This window comes from Cyclopterus lumpus, chromosome 1 (genome assembly GCF_009769545.1).
Source record: "Cyclopterus lumpus isolate fCycLum1 chromosome 1, fCycLum1.pri, whole genome shotgun sequence".
In the NCBI taxonomy this organism is placed as follows: Eukaryota; Metazoa; Chordata; class Actinopteri; order Perciformes; family Cyclopteridae; genus Cyclopterus; species Cyclopterus lumpus.
The window spans coordinates 19286230-19308722 of NC_046966.1; the positions used below are offsets into that span (position 1 = coordinate 19286230).

General features: G+C 40.5%; 1 protein-coding gene across 2 annotated transcripts in view; it reads right to left on the reverse strand.

Annotated features, from left to right (window-relative positions):
- The window catches only part of lrba (LPS responsive beige-like anchor protein), a 173687-nt gene that overhangs the window by 149624 nt on the left and 1570 nt on the right, over positions 1-22493 (reverse strand). For both annotated transcript variants that reach the window (XM_034539608.1, XM_034539599.1), the window contains exons 2-3: positions 1498-1729; positions 294-394 (exon numbers count right to left, since the gene is read on the reverse strand). In XM_034539608.1, coding sequence (XP_034395499.1) covers positions 294-394; positions 1498-1729 — 333 coding nt within the window. The remainder of the gene's footprint in view (positions 1-293; positions 395-1497; positions 1730-22493) is intronic.

The following is a 22493-nucleotide window of genomic DNA, read 5'->3' on the forward strand; positions in this document are numbered from 1 at the left end:
ATAGGAACACACACACACCACAACTCAAGAAAACTATTGCTCATCAACTGTAAAACAGCAAAGTATTTTAACATTATGGATTCTTTTTTTTTTTTTTTTCTAAAATACAGAGTTTTTGGGTAATCTCACGAACAACCTCACGTGCAAAGTAGTATTTCGGTTTCGCGTGATTTATCTCGTCTCCGTGACGAGGGCATTGGCCTGTGGGATGGCAGCAGTTGAAGTGTTGCTCGCACATTCCTCATGCTGGTCCCAGACAACCAAGACGGATCACTGTGGCATAACTGACTCACCCACTGGCCTTTCTCCCCTTGCAGTTTGCTGAAGAAGAGCTTCAGCTCCTTTACTGTGATGCTGTAGCTGGCGAGGACGCCCAACATGTCCACCAGTAGGTCTGCATGACACACAGTCATAAAGGGGTTAAACATGGCAGGTTGCAACAAAAGTGACAGTTTGCTAAATAACTTCAAGGATATAATCATTCATATGACAAGTAGTACAATCCTTATTGGCATTTTGCTAATCTAAATATGACAGCGAAGCTACAGCTATAAGAAGCTGAGCATCTAAGATGTATTTAAAAGAAAAGTAGGGTGAGCAAGACCAAGAAAGAAACGAGACTTAAAATAGAGAAGACACTCTAGGAGTCCCATCTACTGTGCAGTCTCTTTCATTAGTTATTACTGGCCAATGATGAGGCATGGTATGACAGATATGACTAGTGAGCATGTACACAACGCTTGGTTAAAACCTCCAAATGTAATGATGAGTGGCAGACTGTCAGCTTTCTACCATCTATAAAAAAGTAATAAAATGCACACAAATATTGAAAAATAAACCGTTTATAATTCGTAAAGCTTAATACAAGAAGCATTTTCAGTTGTAAATGTCTATCAATAAAAATATTTTAAAAAGTTGCCTCAGTTCTACTGTACTGTATGACACCCTTCTTAGGTAGAGGACATTGCATTCGTTCCGTGGTAAATGTCCCTGTAAACATTACTTTCAGCTGCCTCGTTACTGCCGGGCGATATCGCCCTCGCTCGACTGCACAAACCCTCTAGGCCAGCGCTGTTCTAGCTAGCAAAAGTTCACTGAGCCGAACACTGCAGGATTAATTCAGACTAATTTGCAGATGGGCAACAGACTAGACCGAGACTCTGGGGGAGACTGTACGGGAGGAATGCGTCCGCTTTCCCTGCAATACATCACAGTTCATGCAAAAATGGAGGATGAATAAACATGAGGCTATTGTAGACAGGCAGAGTGGATAGGAAAGTTCAGAACTAGTTTCTGTATTATTCAAAATAAAATAAAAAACACCACCTAGAGTGTCTTGTCTTGGTCAAGCACAGTTCAGGAGAAACCAAATTAAAATGATTAGATTTCAGACGAGTCTGATTATGCTGCGTTAACAGGAGGTAGAAAATGATGTGTCATATGCCTCCAATAAAGAGAAAAGAAACAATTGTTCCACTTGGTGCTGTTCTTGAGTACCTGCGATCATGCTGTCCGTGGTGGATATACGCTGGAGCACCTGCTGGATGAGCCCCACATCAGTGCATGCCTGCAGGTTGCGGACGCTCTTCTTCAGGACGGCGGTGAAGATGCTCCAGACCTCGGCCTGACAGGTGGGCTCGCATTTGTCCAGCAGCTCCACCATGCACACAATGCTCTCGGGTTCTTGGATGATGAAGTTCATCTCGAGGTCAAACTGGCCGCCGACGAGCTGCGGGACGGATGCAAAAAGGTACAAGTGAGTGAGGGAATAAGGGCGAGAAAAAGACGAGGGAGAACAGGTGTTTCAGTCATCAAGTAAAATAAAACCAACAAACGTTTTTATATAACCAGTCTCAAAAAGGCAGATATTCACTGTGTGTGTGCGCACACTTCTAAGCAGATGATTAATCGTGAATCAGCTGCTGCTAGCCAAGTGGAATCAAGGTCAGGGGGGGAACACAGGTCTCTGTCAGTCTATTTCTTGGTCTCTTTGTCTGATGGTAGATTCAACTATTTACAGCTAGCCTTAAGGCACTGATAAACTTAGAGCAGAAAATATCAAACATGAAGCCATGTCAATGAAACTAACAGACATCCAGACAGACGCAAAACAGTGAGAAGTGTATTTAGAGGTCTTTTGTTCCTGTAGGCCCTCGAATACTAACAGCATCTGACACAGCCTTGCAGACACAGACCAAATTAATTCTTACTTATGACATGCAAGACATTACACAGTCAGAAAGTGCAGTCATGTGGACCTCCTTCAAATGCATATACCAAACACAGCAGTCGCAGTATTTATACATCCTTCAGGAATGTATTTTATTGTGTGTTGGGAGAAGAAAATAAACACATTTTATTACATAGACAATTAAACAAGCCTGTGTCGTGAATGAAAAACAAAAACAAAACTTTATTAACGGCGGCAAGAGAGGCAGTAAACGCGTCTGTCCCGCCATGTTAGCCAGCGCCGTAACAGGGATCTCCAGCTCGTGCTTGTTCAGCTGCTGCGTGTCCTTCTGCAAAAGGAGTAATGTCCTTTGTGTGCGGAAATAAATTGCACGAGCCATAAATGTCATGATTTGTCACGTCTTAATAGTTTTGACGACATTTTTATTATTGAACCCTGCCTAATAGAAAAAGATAAGGGAAATAACAATGTCGATGTCAATTAATATCGTGCGCAAGGCTGTCGTGTTAAGAATCAAGGAGGTGTGACTAGACAACAACAACAAAAATGAAAGAAATGAACATATAGTCGTACTTGGGCCATAAGACAGGCTGGATGTGAAAACAATATGATTTGGTGCAGGGAATGAAAACTGTCCCATTAAATTGAGTGAGGTCGGATTAACGCAGCGAGTGTGTGTCGAGTACCAGATAAAGAAGGAGGGGAAACTGGAGTAACGCTGCTGCCACAACAGTCTTAAAGACGAGGGATAAAGTGATGAACACACACACACACACACACACACACACACACACACGGCCGTTCAACCCCCTCTCACTGTTGTCCATTCGTTTTCTCATGTCCAGCATCAACGTTCCCACAATGATCCTTTCGAAGGACTACTTCCTTTATCTAGACATTATAAAGCCTTGTTTTTTTTGATAATGCAACAAATATGTTATTGACATAAATACTATAATATTAATAAGTATTACAAATACAATTTAAAGTGCCTATTCATATGTAACAGTTTAATCTGTCCCTTTCTTATATCAGTAACTTATTGTTTGGTCTATAAATGTAACAACAAATCAGAAAAAAAGGCACAAAGCCTAATGTGGCGTTTGCTTTTCATGACCACCCAATAGATCTAGAATGCAAAGATATTTATTTTACAAAGAAATCTTGACAGCTATATTTTGATATAGATATAAAAGCGGCAAACATATAGAAGAAGCTGAAAACACAGAATGACGAGTAATTGTCTTTGATAAATTACTGTATTTGATAAACTCGTTTTCTTTCGACTGAATATGTGAGCCAATCATCTCCTAAAAATGCATTTGGTTCAGAGGTTTGTTCACATTTTAGCCACTAATTTTCACATTATATGATCAAACAATTGACAAACAAAATAATTTTCAATCCAAATAACGCATGCACCAATTACCCAGTAGCAACCTGTATCCTTCCCTTTCTTGTCACTTAGCAAGTCAACGAGAAATCCTGCATTTCTCTGCAGAGTACCATTTATTAACTTGGGGGGGAGAGACTGCAGCCAGGTCTGCCGTTAACGGATGTCGGGTGCCATTCTGCCACAGTAACAGTTGATTTATGAGCCTGACACTTTGTGCGAGTCATCCATCCGTCAGTCAGTTGACCAAGGAGACGGAGAGCAAATGAGAGGACGGGAACAAAGTGTCACACTATGGTGACGTACGGCTGGCACACACAGAGGAGAAGGCTGAGGCTGGAACTATTTTCTTATTCCATACAAATCAGAAAGGCTCAACACAAATTGAACAATTACTTTGCCACATTACCTCATGGTGTGTGGTCCTATTTATAGAGAGTCAACATTAACATCACCCACCGCCTAGCTCTACTATCAAGACACTTATGGCAATCCTAACTTATATTAATGCTAAAATAATGAGATTATGTCGATAGCCAGTAATGATTTGTTTGGTCTCCTTTTTTTTTTTTTTTTTATAAATTAAAAATAAAAAAGGTTGAGGATTTGGCACATTTTCCTTTTTATTCATTTTAAACTGAAAACTAAAAAAAATAGACGTCATGTCTACTGGTCTTTAACATACTTTATTTAAATCCTAACAAATGGATTAATAATTAAATTATATAATTATTAAACAAGAAAGACTCAAAAAGTGAAAAAAAACCTTTGTATGCAGTTTTGATATACAGATAGCTGAGCTGACTGGAGAGGAGGAAGTCACCCGCTGCTAGTGTGTGTAATATTTAAATGACTAAAATAAACAAGTAAAGACCTGTGAAGTCTGACGTTGTCCGTCATAATAGGTGTTGGCTCTTTCAACATCGTTTTCAGATTCAAAATGTAACAAGTCAGATGAAATTATGTGCTGCGATTCATGAGATGATTCTAAAATCTCTGCTTATAATGAGTCTGTTTGAAGTGGCTGATTTTTGGCAAATAAAAGCATTGTCCAAATGTTCAAATACAGATGAAAGCAAGCTGCAGCATAGAAGTGAGAGGTTTTAACTCTCAAGTTTAAAAAAAAAAAAAAAAAAAAAGGTGTAATCCCCACCTTTTAAAACTCTGTAATCTTACAGGGTTTTAAAAGTCTGTGGTCATAAAGTCATATTCAAATGTACTTTATCTCAGGCAGCACGCTGCTCCAAACCTGGAAACTGTACCGCTGACCAACTGTGCCAGCTGAATCAGAATACAAGCGTACTCCTGGTATGAAACACCACAGCAGCTGGTTATCTCCATGTTTGTTACCGGGTACAAAATACAATCAGCAAATTACATTATAAACAGAATGAATTATGCCACCATTAATCAACTGTGATACTTGATGAACATTGATGCAAGTTTAAAAACCAAGTGCAAATTTCTCTCACTGTGAGAACATATATTGCATCTATTAAGACACGGCAAAAAGAATTTTTTTAATTGTTCAATTCAAATCATTTACAGGAACAGGTGAGAGTGGTTGCCAGCAGCAGCCTTGGCTACAGCCAAGCAGAGCTCGGAGGCTAAAAGCTGCCATAAAGCCAACTGTCTTTATGGCAGCTAGACACCGGACCCCTGGCTGGGTAACCTAGCCTGGCCGTTCTCCCCTGAGGCCTGCCTGAATTAATCATGGCTGAGCAGCCGAGCAGCCACTGGGCCGAAACACAAAGCACAAACAGGCTTCTATGGTCTCCATGGAGAACAACATTGGAGGATGGCAGGGCTAAATGTTACGCCATAACCAGTATTCACATCTATTGTCTGAGCTACACTTGGATTACACAAGGCCAATGATGGCGTTAGGATTTTTTTGGAAAGCCGAACAAAAACAAGGTGAAAAGGGTGGGACATTGAAAAAGAGGACACATTAAAGCCGTCAGGAACCGGTTTTTCGGATACAACTTGATTCCAAATTCAACTAAAAACATATGCCCTATGATGCATGACCTGAACTGCTGATAGAAGCACATCAAGGTACACAAGCGCATGCAAAGCATTTTACTTTGCCAAAAAACGGCTTGAAACTTAGAGTGACAACTTAATGGAACAATCGCAAATGTATTCGGGGTAACATTGTTAAAAAAAAATTTTTTTTAAAAGGTTTACATTAAAAGCATCCGGCGATACAATAGTGTGCAGTGTAAACCACGGTCGCGAGATCAGACTTCTAAATCATTACGGAGAGCCATGTGATGCTGAAGATGACAACAAACAACAAATGATGGCTACTTTGTACTCGAGGTGAGGGAATTACCCAGCTTACAGTAACAGGCAGAAACACAGCTTCTGCCAAGCCCTCGGCTGCAGGGGATGAGACCTCCTAGCAGTGTGTGTGTGTGTGTGTGTGTGTGTGTCCATATTGATATTCGTCCTTCAGTTCCCTCCCTAATGAAACCGCAATTAATTGTACGGGTAAAATCATTTGAACATAAAGTAATTTGCCTGCAGGAGACGACGGCAGAGACGGACAATAGAAAGACGCCCGTGACAAATGTGCACTCCCGTCTAGCACATCTCCGGTGTGTCACATGGCTTTTTGAATTGCTCTGAACAATCAGACCGCAGTGCATCCATCACTGGGTATCGTCTGTCCGTTTGGGAGTGTTAGGCACGAGGACAGGTCGGGGGGGAATATCTGATGTCGGACTGATTTCATTACAGTGCCGGCAAAAACCTCGGTGATGAAAAAGTATGTAAATGTAATTCTAAAAAGGCTACGTTAAGTTAGCGCTTTACGGGAGGAATGCAAAAGGCCAGCTTTTGTGTTATTACAAAAACAGTTTGACTACGGTTGTAGAGGCGACGGAAGAGTGACCGTGCTTTCACCCCCACTGGCCTACTTTTGCCAACCGCTCTTCTAACGGGATCGCTTAACGAGCCATCTTGTCAAACCAAAAGGCAGTTCCAGCTTATTCTTAAACGAGCCCACCGCCCCCTTCCCTCCCCTCCCCTCCCCTCCGTACCACACAAACCGAAACATCCATCAGTGACCCAAAACATGAATGTGTGAATGTGATACGACAACATTTTATAATCCTGCCCTCTTCACTGCCGACGAACGCTCACATTTCCAACATACTGATGTGAGATGCTGAAATGGCTCCAGCAGATAATCTGTCCAACTCAAATCCCTCTGGTGCTCGTACCGATACGAGGGAATGAGCTCCTGATGATGTAGATGAGAGGATACAGTGAGGCGAAATTATAATCACGCTCTGGTTATAATATATTCATGTTTCAAAAGAAAGCAACATTCACATGAAGTGGGACCAACATTTAGGATCCAGTATATGTATGCAAGAGGACATCTGGGGAACTCATGTACTGGTCTGTGGAGCTCGACAGGGTTAAAGACTGTTCAGTGTACCCAGTTGTAAGGCAGTTTCAGCACAGAGCTGTTATTAACTCAGAGTCCTCTGGACCGGGTGCCGGTGTAATGTCGAAAAATGTTCCCTTCCTGTTAAAAGGTTTAAGGGGTTAAGGATAAGGATTGGTTCAAGTTTAGGTAGGGGGAAACGCATATTGTCTTATTGGGAAGTATTTTAACAATACAGTTGTGCAAATATGACTTAAATATAAGAGCAAGGATAACTTGAGAAGTTGTGGCTGGTCAGAGATGTCCAGTGCTCATGAAGGCAGCAGGCGATGACGCCGACCACCCCGAGGCTCCACAGTGTGGTGCCAGGAGTCGCTGCGGTTACTCCCGGCTTCCTGTGCAGCCTCTCCCGGTCGCACACGCCTGCCGATGGCTTTTCTTCCTGCTTAATGCGTGCACACGGTCGACCACAAGTAGACATTCAGAATGGGCGCAGATAGTGTCGGGTTGTTCTGTTGAAGGGTGTTTTCTTAAGACTCTTGTTTGATTGTATGGAGGGGGCGGATTAAATAGGTCATGTCTTTTTCATTTAATATTAACATGTATTTTTATCTAGAAAAACGCCACTGTGTCAAATTAAAAATAGGCATAAAGATATCCGACACACAAGAGACTGGTGGGCTATCCTTTCACTCGCTAATTACGTGCCAGCAGGAAACGGAAGTCCAGCAACTCCCAGTGTGAGCAAAGAGAGTGGAGGACAACGACTGCAAAGTGAATGCAGGATGACAGCTGACTTGTGTCGAAAACAATGTGACTGCATGTTGGTGGTTTGGCCAGTTTTTCAGTGCATTAATAAGACCCGACAAGATCAGAGGATCCTTCTAACTTGTCTTGTAAAAAAGGACAAAATAGTGTGCTTTTTAAAAAAAAAAAAAAAGGAAAAAAGCTTTTTCTTTCTTCCTAATACTGATTTTTTCTTTATTGTATTTCATACATCTTGAGATATGTAATGACTCAAACAATCCTTATCTACCAAGTCTCATCTCCCATGCTATTTTATTCACAAAAACAACTATGTAACAGAAACGCAACAAGAAATTGTTATCGCACAATAATGAAATCATAACAATGCCCAATCTTGCTTTCTGAAGAGTCTGCAGCTGTCATAATTCACCTCAGTGCTACCTGTAATAGAGTGCTGCAGGAAATTAGTCCTGAATCCCAGAAATGAATTAGCATATTTATACTTCTGGTTCATTGTTTCAAAGTGAATGGGGTTTTTTTTGGGTTATATGACTGGTTAAGAGATTTTGTCTTAAAAAAGGCGGTTGCTCCAGTAACAAGTGGCTCAATGACACTACAAAACAGGTTTGCCACAAGGCTTATTTTCTGAAAAAATCAAAAGAAAGAAATTTGACTTTCTGTTTAGGGAACCAGTGTGATGCTAACTTCCGGGGGGGGGGGGGGGGGGGGGGGGGGGGGGGGGAGATATGCCATCCCTGCAGCACGCCATTAGAAGTCGAGTTTGCTACCACTTTGCCTTTCTTGCGATATGGCTTGTTCCTCTCGCCTCTGTTGTTGAACATAATCACACAGCGTCAAACTGCCAACCCGCCTGCTGGAGGAGCCAGCCACTCCACATCGGTCAAAGCGGGAGTAGAAGGTAAAGTGGTAGCAATTATGCATGCGGTGACCATGGAATACAATGATCACAGCTCACTGGAGCCTTTTTCTGTACCCGACTCACACTCACTTCATATATGACAAGTTGTTATTGCAAATGCACTTTTTTCGAGTTGGTAGCTCAAAATTGATAGATTGTCGGCTTTTTACTCATTGTTAAATTAATTAATTAATTAATTTGTATTGAACGATCATCCGACACAGTTTCTCTCAGTCGCCTCCCTTACACTGAGAAACAATAAAAGACAGAGAGGAGAGGTACAGTAGTTGGAGAGAGATATTTTAATAGCTGGATTTCTAAGAATATCTTCAGAGGGGCGCTCTGCCACGCTCTTGTTTTAAACAGTGGCTGACAGTCAGTTGTACACGACATTAAGCGTGATAATGCCCAGGCACTAGTCCGATCAACACAACATTCCCTTTGTTGTTCTGTTCCGTTGCTTAAGGACACGGGTTTGGTACAACATGCAGCAAACAAGAGATAACACACATGGATACGTGTGGCCGATGAGGCTGTGCCGGTTTAGATTACATTCAATTTAATATTTGTATGCAATCACACAATGTATCCTGTATTATGCCATCAGCACGTTGTGATGGGAGAGAAAGACCTAACAAGAAAAAAGGGAAAGCAACTACCATTAGTCGAACCCATCCAACAGTCACCCAAATGGAAGAGAGAGGATTTAAATTACATCCAAAATGTTACCATCCATCCTCCCATTTCACATGTTGATGGAGCAATTTGTGATTAAATTACAAGTGCGTCAGCGTGCCTGTATGCGCGCCCCATTTATTATACGCCCATCCGCCAACATTAACATCTCATGAACTGTACACTGTGAATGTAACCTACAGCGGCGGTTTGTCATGTGTTGGTTTAGCAAATGGACACAAACACAAGTACAGGCACTTGGACGTCTTCTTGAACTCAAGTGTGAAGCTGCATTTTGACCATTTTCTACATTTAGCCAAAAGTGAAGCGTTGCATAAGGAGGTGGAGAACTGAACAGAACACTTGCAATATCTATCTGCAATCTGGCTTAAATTGCAGAGTGGCTGCCATTGTCAACATAAGGAAAAGGCTGGTCAGGAAATGGTCCTCATTAGACAGAGACCAGGCTTTAGGGCGATCTTTTGGGTTTCCAGGGCAACTTTGACCCACTTAAGTTGTCTGCCGATGGAATGAAATGTTCAAAATGAAAACTACACTAAATTATGATCTATTGACTGCATGGATTTCTACTTCAGAAAATCTTTATGTGGAACTCTGTCTGGAATAAGATGTCCAGTTTTCTCTTTTAATGTGAGGCGACTGCCAGATAGCAGACATGGAAAGTGGTGATTTGATCATGGAGGCAAACAAAGAATTTCGTTGTTTGACCTCCCATTTTAGTTTGCATAGTGGCAGTAAATAGGAAGGTTTGCTCTGGTGCAACATGTTAAAAATAGCAGCTAGATCGGGGAGGTGAAGGAAAGAGATAAACACCCAGCATGAACGTGATGCATGGAGGAGTCAAATGAGACTTTCAGTATGTAGGAGCCGCCCTTGGTCAGTCATTCCAGGCTAAAAGTAGGATGTGAAGTTCTTGATTTAAACAATCCATGAAAAATGTCCTTTACTTCCATTGGAAGTGAAGGGAGACCAAATCCACAGTCCTCGTGTTGTGCAACAATTATTCTAAAAAAATAAGTTGTATTGCTCAGCAATCTCCAAATGTCAAAGGTTTTTAAAACCAAATCGCAGCACTAATCTTTCTACGGTGCTCCTCAAAGTCTTAAGTTTGAGAGATTTTGATGATTAAAAAAAATGTATCACGTAATAACAAGTGTGAAATTTAGCTTTGAATCTGTGTAACAAATGTCTGCGATAACTTATGAAACATAACATATGGCCATCATATACTTCCATCATAATGTTAGTCTTTTACCCTTTTTGACAATAGATTCCTATGAATTACTTTATTTCTAAATTTATGACGAGAACAAATTGACAGACCGCTGAGCTGCCTCTAAAATGCATCTTCAGGTTCTCAGCTTTCAGACAATACGTAGTGTATCGCACTTCTCTGTGGCATATTCTGTTATTGATCAGCAAAAACAATTGCGGTCATATCATCGATAACCTAATTATTGTGAAAAGGTGTCATGAGTGTAAAAAAAGAAAACATTTGATGTCAGCTGGGATAGGCTCCAGCGCCTCCGCGACCCTAATGAGGATAAGCGGTATTGAAAATGGATGGATGGATGATAAAACATTTCTTTTATCGATTTAGAGGCAGCCTAGCAGCTCACTGTGGCCCGGGTTTAAGTCCAGCCCAGGGCCCTTTGCCACATGTCACCCTCTCTCCCTGCCCTGCTTTTCTAGTCGGTCTCTCACTATAAAATAAAAGCAGAAATGCCAAAGAAATGTCTTTCAAAGAAAAGACATCGTTTGATAGCTGAAGTGGGCTTCTGCTCCTGAAACACCAAAATCATGAAAAATGACAGGCAGCTATTTCACAGAGCAAATGTCACACAAGTGAAACGATTGTTTAGGCCATTACCTATTTAAGGAATTTGTCAAGAGACCAGATGTGACAGGATCTGGGCAGCTTAGCACCTCAGCTAAACAATTTCCTGGACGAAACCCAGAATGGGGAAGCAGGAAACCGTCTCCGGCAGACCTTATCACAGTTGTTTGTTTCCAATCTCTCTCCATAGATTCTGGTCAACAAACTTCTCAAAAACTACTGAATAAGAAAAAGTGGCAGAGTCAGACACTCACAACCACAGTTGAGAAAAGTGTGGATGCAAAGATACGCTTACTTATTCGTATCAAAATAAACTAACGAAAAAGAAAACGTGGGAGTTGTTGCACTTGGGCTTGGAGATACAAAGAAATGTTTTGGGATGTTTCAGATAAGGAGACAGTTGCCTTTGGGATTTAAAAAAAAAAAAACTGTTAAACCTTGATGACTTGGGCATAATTCAATGTAACATCTGTGATGCAAGCTGCCAAATTGATAACCCCGGAGATGCTGCAGCATGAACACATCCGACCTTTTAACATTTACTTTGAGCGGCCTGTGACCAGGTGCTGCCCGTCTGACGGTCCTGTAGATGCAAGATGGCATCGCCTGATGTCGCGACAGCCCGACTGTTTATGGGTTACAGCATCATTCTTTTGACATCTCACGAAGACTCTTGACGTGAATTATGGCAGAACATCGTACCAAGAAAAAGAGAAATCATATTTCCCACCAAAACAGACATTGCCCTTCTAATATGCAAGTGTAAAGAGGGGTCGGGTCTAAAGCAAGACAAATATATGTATTGTCAAATATTGTCAGAGCCAAACATTTAAATGTGGTTGCTGAGTCTATGAAAATGTTTCAGTGAAACATAAAATATACAGTTAAATGCAAATTGTCTGAGGAAGTCTTTGTTTCTTGAGGTTATGATTAAAACCAGCTACTCCCATTGCGACATAGTACTCATAGATCAGTTAATAAGGTGCATCTCTAATGCAAGGAGCTGATACAAAATGACTTTATTAAAATTACTATGAAAGGAATAAAGGTCACAATAAAAGCACAACCGTCAAAAGGTTTTACATAATTTAAAATTCGCTCCCAAGTGTGCTTTGATTATGTAAACTGATCAATTTAGTGCATTAGTTTCAAAAACTGCGCCGATCTCATTAAGTGGAAGACACACAGATACACCTTACAAGACACCGGTATGATGAGTCATGGAAACTGTGAGCCCATGTGCATTGCCAATCACAGGTACCGGTCAGGAGACAGTAAACCAGATTCCCGTCAGCTGTATAATTTACTGGATGCAGCTCACAACGACACAACTTACTTACTTTTTGCTTTAAGAAGACGATTATAAACATTTTAAATGGGAAGTCACTACTCAGCAAGTGTACAAGTTCTGTCTGAGAGTAATAAACGTTCAATTTGTGCTTAGTCACAACACTCGACAGTTTTCTGCCTAATGAAGCGACAGAATTCAGTGCGAATGAGAGTTTGTTGTCATGGTAAAACATGCCGTTTGATTAAACAATTCTGGCAGTGGAAGAAAATCTCATCATTTACAGTGTATTACTTTATCACAAAGATATAACGCTACACCTGCATTGCTCACTCGTGTTAATTTAACAACGTAAGCATGATTTCAGATTTGCCAACTTAACCAACTAGACTTTGGAATATGAGAAACTTTTTTCAATTCTGTTTGAAATAGCCCAGTCCACTTAACACTTACAAAAAAGCAATGAAAATAAATATAAGGTGTCGTGGCCAAATTACAAATGCAAGCTAATGAATTAAGTTACCTTCAGTTCAGCTCATTTTCAGAACTCAACTATTGACATTTAATTAAGTCAGAACAGCATGAACAAAGCTTTACTGTACACAGGACAAATAATAGAGGTAAATAATGCTGTTGACTTACTTTGAAATCAATTCCTGTTCCCGGGGCTGGCATTACAAGCCAGATTATGGCACTCAGGAAGTGAGGAGCTTCCTTGTGTGGTTTGTGAGCAAACCCTCGACGGTGGTAGGTATGGATGCAAGGCACAGATCTTTAAGAGAGCTTTACACTACTTGAAGAATTTCAACAGTAAATGCTGTGCTACATTTGATTGCTCTCTGTGTGTGTAAATGCTGTGTGCGTGTGTACTGCATCCCTTATGTGTTGCCTCTATTCCCGACGGGTTGCATGCCAGACCTTGGCAACAGATGAGTTGCTGATGCAGAGAGGGAGAAAGCAGGTCAAGGGTAGAGGAATCATCGAGGGGTCGGCAGTCAAGTTCTGTTTTTGTTTCTTTTCCACAGCATTGGACGACCAACACAGACTTACAGATGCCGTGAAAACAAAGGCCTCTATTGTGCGTGTGTTTCAGTATCACTTTATCTTGTTGGATAATGGAATAGATTTAGTGCCCAAGTAATGTTTGAATTATTCTTCCCATAATGCAGTTCTGAGCTTCTCTGGACCTAAAGCTCTGTGATTTATAGAGACTAAAAAAGGCATAGGAGTGGCACGTTTTTCCATCTTGGTTAATAATAATAATAATAATAATAATACTGGGGGGGGGGTACAGGACCAGATTTGGCAGACAGTTGTCTTGCCTGCCGACAGATTATCTAAGCCATCAATCAATAGGCCCTGTTCTGGCTTTGATATTCAGACTCATAAACGCTTACACACACACACACACACACGTGTTCAGTCATGGCAGAAGTTTGGATTGTTGTGCAATCTGGTTTTAGATACACACATTGTATCAAACGAGTGTAGGTTCTCTCCCACTTCAACAGGACCCACTTTCAACTTGACAGCTCTATCACACAAGCAGAGCGCAGTAATGAATAAACATGGAAATACTTTGACAAACTAAAGTACAAAACAACTCAGTGAGAGGTGAAGGCAGATAATGTCTTAAGAAGAGTAGAATCATGACCTTAATCTTACCCATGACCAAGTCACATGGTGAAACTATTTGCTTATAAGCATAATAAAACTCTGAAAAGGTCACCACTGTGCAAGTATTCAGTGGATGTCCCGTTGGGCAAAGGCTGATTTGTTTGTGGTAAAACATGGTTAGACATCACCAGCTATCCATGAAATGAAAACGCTAAGCTCTGTATCTTCAGCACAATGTGCAATGACTCCAACTGCACTTTGCCTCCCGACTGCACATCACATAAATCATGGATCATAGCACAAAGTAACAAATAAAGAATCAACTAAAAAAAAGTTTTTGAAGCCAAATATCCCTCCCAGGTAATACGTCATGCTGACCGCATGTGAACCAGACTCACAATGATGAGGGGTCTTAGTACTGGTGAACTGGAAACTGTGTTCTTGTGTGCAAATGCATCTTGCGGAAGCCTCAACATTAGCTGAAAACACAATTCAATTCATTCGAATAAAGGTTAAAAGGGTCACGAAAGGACCGATATCAGGGGTGCAACGCATCACAAAACTCAAGGTTCAGATCGTCTAAAGTGAGCAAAAATAACTTTTAGAGATGCCTCGATCGCCAATAGAAAACGTGTTGGTTGTCATTTTGTTATCCTTTCACTTTGTTATTGTCACCTATATACACAAAAGGTTATTTGTTGGAGGATCACTCATCAACTACAAGCCTTTTACCACACCATCTGACATCAAAATGTGAAAGAAAGTATAGTTTAAATCTCTTGGGACTGTCATATTAAAAAACTAATTAAAGCAATATGATGCTATTGGAAATAAAAAAATCCAGACATTGAGGGCCATGCTGCATCAAGCAAAAGACTTTGTCCCATTTGGCAGATTCCCAATTCTGTGAGCCTTCAAGCCATTTCAACATCACAACAGACCTCCAAACAATGTAATATATACAGGTGTGTTTAATAATAACGTGTATATTAAAGGATTAAACTGCCTAAAACAAGGACTGTGTGTTGGGATTGAGGCACTGTGCAATAAACCAGTTAGAAGCTTCTGTGATCTCCCAAACAATTATCCTGTGTTTTCCTTTGAGAAATCTCCTTCACAGGGAATAAGGTGAGCCAACACCTCAAGGCTTCAGCGTAGCATTTCTTCAACAAAGGAGCAGCATTACACATTATGTTTTAATATTCACACCTTTTCCCAGCATCCAACACTGAAACTTGGCTGGCAGGCAAGCATAATTAGCATATCATTCCACCCCCTGCTGTGAAGGGAAAATAGCGGGCGGGAGGTTAATATTGCCTCTCGTTAAGCCAAGAGCTCTGCTATAGTGTTCCAACGTGTCAATTAAACCACCGTGCTAGCGTATTAAAGTGACAGTAGTTATAGTGTTTGCGTGTGTGTTACCGCTATGAATCAGTCACTGGGAATCTAAAACACGTTTGCGTTTAATGTCCAGTGAATTAAAAACCATCATCATGACCACGGTCAAACTTGAAGTCATGACCTCAAGTTGTAGTGCTGTATAGTATTCTGGAAGTATCCACTTCACAATCAGAAACAGCTCGGGGGGGTACAATGGATAATGTATTGTACATGGGAGTTGTGCAATTAATCGACTTAACATAGCTGACCTCGCTAGTCAACAGCAATACTAGTCGGTTGAATTAATTATGTTATTAATGTACGCATTTAAATGACATCTTGACGTGTGCCATCTCAGCTGTTGCTGCAGAGATCCGCCACCTTTCCTGCAGCAGCGGAGACTCTCCTCTTTGGTCTGAACTCATCAGCTGCTCCTGACTCACTTCCACCCCGTCACGGTCTCCCAGCCCCCGCCACACACACACACACACACACACACACACACACACTCCGAGTGTGTGAGGAACATTCCTAACCAGACGACCAGAGTGGCCCCTGGACATATCTATTTCAGCACCATTTAATTTACGATTTCTTTTTTTTTTTTTTTTTTTTAAGTGATTCTCAAATGGCTCTTATAATATGCACAATGTTTAACCTTAAATTGTGCTTAGTTTTGACTGTTTTATTACATTTAGACTGGTCGACTAGTCCAAGTTTAATTTATATGAACTCACTGACCATACAGGTCTATGCGCCCTAAGTGTATGTCTTGTAAGAGACAGGCTCAGTCAGGAACACATATAACAGGCAGGTAAGGATGTTTCCCAGAGACAGCTCCCTTTGGAGTTGGGCTAAGTTATTGGTTGGGAGGAAACTCTGGGGCATCCATTGGATAACCTACAACAGACCTGCTATACATTCTATGGAAAGTTGTGGGGGTAAATTAATCCAGTGTGGCTGAGATGTCCCCGTTGCCACTAATACCTTAAGTTGAATAAGCAGCTAGATAATGGATGGGTGGGTTAAAGGGGGGATCATGCAAAAGCCCAGGGAAGTGTAATTTGAGCAAGATATAGCCAAACCAAAAAGTCAAAATGAAGCAGCAGCCGAGAGGCATTCAGTACACACACACACACACACACACACACACACACACACACACACACACATACACACACACACACACAATAGGAGAAAGCAAAGCCAGCTGATGAACAACCATGAGAACGAGCTCTGTCAAGAGAAAGCTCTTCTCATCAAACATGGCTGAAACGGATCCAAAATTATTTCTTTTTTTTCACTCCCTCAGCCAGTGAGCTCAAGCCCAGTCAGCAGAAGCAAAAGTAATTTACTCTTATTATCTTATGCCGCTGCCAAGTGCCAACATGACCTCATCACCTAATAAGGAATCTAAAAATAAAAAGATAATTGAAAGAAAATAGTGCCTGAGAATCAATCTTTTAAATAATTCTCCAACTGAACTTTGACCTTAACCTTGAACACGCTTGATGGCACATTATTAAATGCCAATTGTGTTGGGGAAAACAAACAAAACATTTTCTAGATGGACAGTTATTTGCCCGGATTTTGAGATTTATCCCCGGGGCATCTTCCTCCATCATAATCATCTCCTTTTCAGAATCAGTGGCCCTGTTACTCTGGATGATCCAAATATCTCACTGTCAGAAGCATTTACTATTTCTTTAATACAAGTTGTTATACCAAAGCGAATGTATGACAAGCCCTGGAGGCAACAGTTTGTTTTTTTCCAATTTAGGGAAACTGACCCCGAGCTATTCTCTGAATGGTACAGTATTAGTCTACATACAAAAAAAGAAAGAGCATTTTCTAATTGCCCCTGTAGCCGACTTGGCACAGTTCAATTTACTGTTTGGTCTTTCAGGGTGTTCCATCAACAATTCCTGTTCCCAGTTCCCTTCAACATAACTAGCATTATGTTAAAATGCCTCTGTGAGATGGAACTGTTTAGAGAAGAAACAATAAGACGGATGGATGTCGGCCAAGATGTAGACTACAGTATTGCCCCGTCTTCTTAAAAATATGCGGCATCAGATGCAGAGAAATTATTTACACTTGGCAATTTAACAATGTATTAACAGCAAACTTGAAGTTGCATGCTTTAAATTGAAAATGGAGTCTGCTGTTGGCCGACAGACACTATACTCACTTGGGAAATATGGCTTCATCGATTTATAAAAAAGCCAACGATGAGAAATACCAAGCCAGAGTTGGAAAAATATTATATTAACGCCACAATGTATCTCTTCTCCAAGGTTTGCTCCCTCAGAATAACTGGTATTTATTCCAACAGCTTTAAACTCAAGTTAACAACATATGAGATATTGACTAATGCGTCTTCTCTCTACCAACAAAAAGAAGTCTCGTAGAAAATGTATTCTGCATTCTGTATCAGCTGTACACATAACCAATTAGTCAACAAATAAGCACACCGAATTCAAGCAAATTCATAAAAATATGTACATGTACAAATATTGTGTGCCGTGTCAGAATACTGTGACAGCTAGCACACAATAACCATAACATTGTAAAAACAGAGTTGCACATAGGTCTTATTGCAGTTAGGAGAAAAAGACAAAATCCCTTTAGCTAGATAAGCACCAAATTGCCTAGTTGTTATAACTACTGTGTCCAAAGAAGAAAAAATAAAATACCCCCCAGAGATATTTCAGATTCCTACAAAGCCCCAAAACACTTGTTCAAGATTTATCAAACCACTATCTCAAAATGTGCAATGTGCAAAACACTAAAGTGTCTCAGTATACACATCTTTCCAACATCGTTCAACCCCGAGGCTATCTGCCCGTTTGTCAGCACACAGCTGGTGAGGCAGCATGACAGGTGCATTATCTGATCTGCATGGAGACTAAATAAATGACAAACTATACAAACATCTAGTGAAAGCTAAAGTGCATGCTGGCTAGTCCAACCTGTGTGCTCACACTAAAACTGCTTATTGAGTTGATTTTACTGCTTTAAAACTGTCAACAAGATGTTACAGACAAAATAGTTTAATGGCCAAAATGCCCTCTTTTGATAAGGGAAATTTAAAAAAAAAGGTGACTTAAAAACACAACGTGCATCGGAGGTAATGTTAGTAACAAAGAAATCAGAAACTAAAGACTATAAAACAATCATGTTTGTTTAGACAACGGTCCCCAAAAAGCTTCCAACGGCATTCAGCTACAGTGGAGAAGAAGGGGAAAGGTGTGACCGTGGAATTGAGCTGATGCAACAGATAACCGAGGGAAGCAGATAGGGTTTCATTCATGTGTCAGATTAGAGGGCTCTTTGTTACTGCCAGGGAAGGGAACGCATGCCTGGAGAGAGGACGAGGATCGCCCTCGCTCGCCATACCACTTGTGTTATTGTGTGCCACTGAAGGGATGGTTTGTGGGTTTGTTGCATTCCTGTCGACATCGTATGCACACGCTGCAGAGAGGGAGCTAAAAGAGGGTGCCATGTTGATGATCCTCAGGGTCGCAAGTCCAACGTTATTGCAGCGATTATTGATTTGAAAGGTCACATGTTGCAATTGTTACACCTCAATCACATAAGACTCATCCCTTCCGATTGTGTTCTTTTCATGTCACGAGTAAGCTGGGGGAATATTCACATTGCTAAACCTTTATGTAGTTTACGCTGAATTTCCAAAAACCTTTGCACGTATCACTAAAACCCATCTTCAGGGCTAGATAAGAGGAAAAATCTAATTATATGGTCTTTCAAAAAAGGTCCAGCAAAAATGACTTTATTATATCAAAACGTTTCTAATACCATGTCACATATTCTTAGTTATTATAGTAAGTAAAAGGCAAAAATAGCCTCTGCTGATACCAAAAGCAAAGCTTGTGAAATCAATTTCACGATTTTAAAACCTGATACATTATAAATTAAAGTCACAGCTACTTTGCATGATTCTCCCCTGCAGTGGTGTGCAAGTAAAAGGTTATTTTAAGAAACACAGCGAAGCTGCAGTTTAGAACAATTAATTTCACTTATGACAGCCAGCAACTCAAAAGGAGGATCCTCTGTGTCAACATCAGTACAAGAGATGATAAAGTGAGCAACAGCGCACCATCAAGTAGAGACTGCATGTTATTACAAAAAAAACAACACCTTAAAATAATTCTGAACAAATATAATAAACCAGAGCTTCTCTTTGACGTTTGTAAGCAAAAGATACAGACGGCCTGAAACTCTGAACAAAGTAAGGTGGCTACTTTTTCTGTAGTTCTGTAGAAACTAAATACAGGCACATAGCATGAATAATTTACAGACCTGAAACATAAGAAGACCTTTATTTTATAGTTTCAGCCCAAAATAGATTTAAGGGCTGTAATGATTATTTTCATTGTTCATTAAATCGATTGATTATGTTCTCGATTAATCAATTAGTCGTTTGGTACATAAAATGGCATAAAGATGTCAACCAAGATGACGTCGCCAAACGTATTATTTTATCCAAAACTGAAAGATGATCAGTTGAGTAAAATATAAGAAAATATTCCCATCCAAGAAGCTGGAATCATTTTATGAAATCCCTGTAGAACAGAACCCCTTTGATTTGTGAAGCCCTGGGACATGGATTCATTAATTCATGTTTAGTCCCCAAAATGAATATAATAAATATTAAATTGTCCTTGACAAAATACATAGATCACAATGACTTAAACGTGTGGTTGCCCTTTGATACGGCCTTGTGTCTTTGGCACTCTTAATTTATGCCGCATATTTGAAAAAGGAAATAAATATCCCCTTAATGTAAAGTTTCAAATTCGTACAACCGGTGACATGAACCGTGCACGGATGCATTTGGTTTCCACAGCTAGCGGTCAACCGCATGACCTTGACATTCAGGTAAACCCAAAGTTTACATTCCACAGAACAAAGTCACCCATCTCCTGTGTCGCTTAACAGAGGCACCAAGAGCCACAGAGTTTACTCTGTAAACCATCAGTCAATGGTTTACAGAGTAGTTTCTAGAATACTGAGTGGAAGGCAGCATTGTGATGTTAAAGAGTGATCATTGAAGTCATGTTGGAGCATGTGTGCATCAGGATTTTTGGAACACGGTGGAGTCTTTTTGTTGTCGACATGTGTCGATTGTTTTTGTTTTCATAAAGTAATGGATTGATATAATGGGGGCTCATTAGTGCCATAAGGAGATGTCATTATGTATTTAAATAAGAAAACATTCTTTGTGTAAATGTGTACTTTCAATATTAAACTGCCTGCTAGCTCAGTTGTTTCTTAGCTAAATCGTCCCCGGTGTCGACTGAAAACAACAGCGTAGACGATATGTCGCTCCGTAGTATTTGTTGCAACCCGACAGAATTAACACCACACTTTGAAGCTTTCGGCACGTTGTTTTGGTTAGCGAGACCAAGAAAACCAAAATAGTGCTGCTACCTGTAAAACCGTGGTCTGCTACAGGAGCGCACACAAAAGTGACTTTGCTACCTCCCAAAAAAAGATGACTGGGAAAGGAAGTCAAAACAATAAACAGACAAAGTTCAAGAGACCCAGATATTTGTCTCAGGAGTTTGCAGAACAAACTAGGGCTAAAACCCCACTGACCATTGGACCATTTGGAATTTGACTGGTATGGTTTCTCTGGCTCACTAGATGTTCAACTTTGTTCACTGGTACCTTTGCGGGGTGTACGCAGCATCCTGCATGATAGGTTTGTGCGATATTGTGGGCTGCCAGCCGCTGCCCAGTGTTTTATCTAAGCCAGTGTGGTTTTTTTGGTGCCACAAACTAAACGATTATAGAAAGCTTCATAGGGTTGTGAAGTAGGGCGTTGATCCTCAGTGGAATTGGGAGCAGCCCTTTCACATCATTATTATTAGTCCTTTGTTTCAGTGTGGAATACGTTGCATATTGCTGCTTTAAATACTAATATAATTATATGTATCGTTGTGCATATACCTCCCACTTATTTCAATTTTCAATTGGCCACTGAAAAATAAAAAATAAAATCACAAGCTATATTTTGAAATGTGGAAATACTGAGCTTATGCTTGGTTTTTAATCCATGAAAAAAAAAAAATTGTTGTGAAGTTCTCTGCGCAGCTTTAAAAAGACTTTGATATTGTCAAGATTGGTATGACCCACCGAGCAATGACGAGGCAACCAAACTTTTTCAGTAGCAGAATGAGAGAATACAGCTAATGAGTGGCTGGGCACTCCACCACGCGGAGACATTACCATATCAGTTTTAATATAAGTTAGGTATTACAAAGAAGAGGCGTTAAAAAAGGGTTAAACTTCTCATTCTCAACTTTACTTTCACTTTCAACTGAAACACACAAGTTCCATTAACCCCCACAGTAGTGTTGTGTGGGAAGGATACGAGGCAAAACCAAAAGCCAGCATAATGAGCTGGGTTTTTTTGTTTACAACCCCAGCCCATGTGTCACAAGTCATCACAACCACTGTTTTAGGTCACGCTAGAATATTTCAAGTGGAGGACTCGTGTGTTGAGAAGGCTGCAAATACGATACTGCGAAAGAGAAGAGTCTGGCCTCTGGTAAATCAGATTATCACCCGATTGAAGGAGCTGAGGGTGGCGAGCATAATGGAATGCACGGAGTGATCGCTAAAAGCCCTAAAATGACACTGACCTTGCTAAACATGGACTCCCAGGGGCACAGGCAGAGCTGCACACTGATATTTCTGTCAGAAGATATGCCTGGAGTACTCTCCAGCTCAAGAAAATTCAAAAAGTAATTAGAAGCCATCTCTCTTTGGACTGTGGCACTGAAAACAATACCTCTTTGTGATGTTCATCATATTTTCACTGTCTCACAAATCTAAAGCCACTAGGCAGTCACATGTTTAAAATAACCACGACTACAAGATATTTGAGGCATCTCTATCAAAATATTCCAATCATCATTTAGCTCTATCAACAAATTAGATATGTTCTCTACTTAAGACAAAAAATTAAAAAATAAAAACTTGCCAACATGAGCTAC